The 2,154-nt window shown below is 50.6% G+C and overlaps 1 protein-coding gene across 1 annotated transcript in view; it reads right to left on the reverse strand.

Moving 5' to 3' along the window:
* Nucleotides 1–2,148, reverse strand: part of PARD6B (par-6 family cell polarity regulator beta) — a 17,090-nt gene extending 14,942 nt beyond the window's left edge. Inside the window, exon 1 of the mRNA XM_011365977.2 lies at nucleotides 1,817–2,148. Coding sequence (XP_011364279.1) covers nucleotides 1,817–1,882 — 66 coding nt within the window. The 5' untranslated portion in view covers nucleotides 1,883–2,148. The remainder of the gene's footprint in view (nucleotides 1–1,816) is intronic.
* Nucleotides 2,149–2,154: the final 6 nt, after the last annotated feature.

Below are 2,154 nucleotides of genomic sequence, written 5' to 3' on the forward strand. Positions count from 1 at the left end.
CATATAGACATAAGCACGGGAAAGGTTCACCTATCAGTTTACAGAAGGGCAGAAAGCCTGAAATTCCAGTCCCCAGGTGCTAAAGGTTTCCTAGTCAGAGAGAGAAATTTGATTGGATTTGTCAGTGCACCTAGAATTCCTACTCATTTTCCCCATGATCAAAAAAAATTACTGACTTGCCTCCAAGATTAGAACCACAAACTGAATTTTAAGATCATGCAATACCTTGAGTGTTTTTCTTAACCTCAACTCCCACGAAACCAGGCTAGATTTATAACAGAAATGCCATGAGAAGATTCCAATTGGGCATGAACCACTACTACCACCACTATATTGCTGGAGGAAAAGCTCTATATATTTTGAGTCATCTTAGCCCTTACTTCCAGCATGCCACTTCTGTTTGCTATGGCAATTCCATGGAGCACACAAGGAAGACACCATATTCCTTAGTATGGTTTACATTGCTTCTAATTACATTCCTATTCTTATTAAACAGAGCAGTCTCTGAAACATGTGCCTATCCTCATTCGAGGTGTCGCAGATAACATTTAAAAATGATGTTAAAAATGAATGTAGATATTGATGTGATGATCTCGGTTACAACTTCCAGAACTTTGCTTATCAACTCCAGATAATAAAAACCATTCTACCCGCAGGCTCCAGGGAGCTTTCCTTACCCTACTTCACTCCTTGATTTTCTATTCCAAGTAGTCTTACGTTCAGTGATGCTTCATTATTTTTGAAGTTGCTATGCTTTTATTTTTCTCCTATTCTGTGTTTTGGTCTTCCAGATTCTATTTTAAATGTTCTCAAGACCCGACCAGTGTCCTCTCTTTTGTATTCTATAAAGCCTAAAAGTTACTCTGTAAAAAGGCTTTAAGGTTTTGTCACAAAAAGCAGAGCTTGGAGAAGTCATAACCTTCCTGAGACTCCCTCTTCTCAGGGAATTAGACTAGATTATCTAAGCTCCCTTCGGCTCTTCGATTAATGGGATACTTGCTGAAAATGTTCCTGTGGCTGCCGATCACCTTCAAATTCCAGTTCAAAACCTTCTTTGGAAAGCATTCCCTAACTAATCCCTGTAGACGGCCCTGCTTTAGGAAGCCTTGCGATTTAGGAATTCAGTGGATACCGATGTAATTATCAGCAGATTGGCATACCGTTGGTCAAGAGTGAAAACACTTGATGTGAAAAGGTAGCATGATGGAATGAAAAGGGCATCCAGACTCAAACTGTAAAGTGCTACTCAAACGAAAGGTGATACTGTTAATTTTACAGATTAAATGCATACCAAAGTTAGTGCTAGAAAAATGCCCAACAGGAAGCAAAGCTAAACTTTCAAAGGGCTTGTCAGTTCACTGGGCTCTCTCCTGCACCACTCGATGCGCCCCTGAACCACAGAAAGGGGTAACATTTTGGGACCACGGGTGTTCCGAACATCTTTAACGCGTGGGCACCCAGCAGCTAGGATTCCCCCTCGAACGTTTCGAAACCACGCCGCACTCCAACGCTTTGGTAGTCTCTTGGCCCCTACTCCCATCCTTGAACAGGAATGAGATTCAAGGAACGAGATAAAGTGCTCCGCCGCTCTCCCTACCTGGGCCAGGGGCAGACGCAAGGCCCCACCCTGCTCCCCTCCCTTTTCAGCAAGTTTATTACCCACCATCTCCAGCCTCCAAACCCCACTACCGCGCCCCCACCCCCGCCGTCCCGTGCGCGGGGGCTACTCTTCAGGCCGCCCCTGGCCAGCCCCTGGCCCCGCGCAGGCCCCGACCCCATCAGGACGGCCGCTCCGCCTAGCCTGGGCCCCGCGCACCTTGCTCTTCACCTCCATGGTGCCCAGGCAGCCGCTGCCCGCCCCGTGCCGGTGGCTGCGGTTCATGCTGAGGCCGGGTCCCGCAGCGGCCTCCTCCAGCCGGGCCGCCCCCCGCCCCTGGGAGCGCGGGGAGAGACTCTGTGCGCGGCCGGCAGGTTCCGGACACGGCCGCGGCCCGGGCGCCTCCTCACAGGCACCTGCAGAGGGGCGGCCGCGGCTCGCGTCTCCGCGCCGAGCTCCGCGCCGCTGGCTCTTCACTCGGCGACACCGAGGGTCGGTCTGGCAACGCGGCGGGCGGGGACGCGACTCCCTCCCTCCGGGCCTCCGCTGCAGCCGCG

The sequence above is a fragment of the Pteropus vampyrus genome, unplaced genomic scaffold, assembly GCF_000151845.1.
Source record: "Pteropus vampyrus isolate Shadow unplaced genomic scaffold, Pvam_2.0 Scaffold117, whole genome shotgun sequence".
Classification (NCBI taxonomy): domain Eukaryota; kingdom Metazoa; phylum Chordata; class Mammalia; order Chiroptera; family Pteropodidae; genus Pteropus; species Pteropus vampyrus.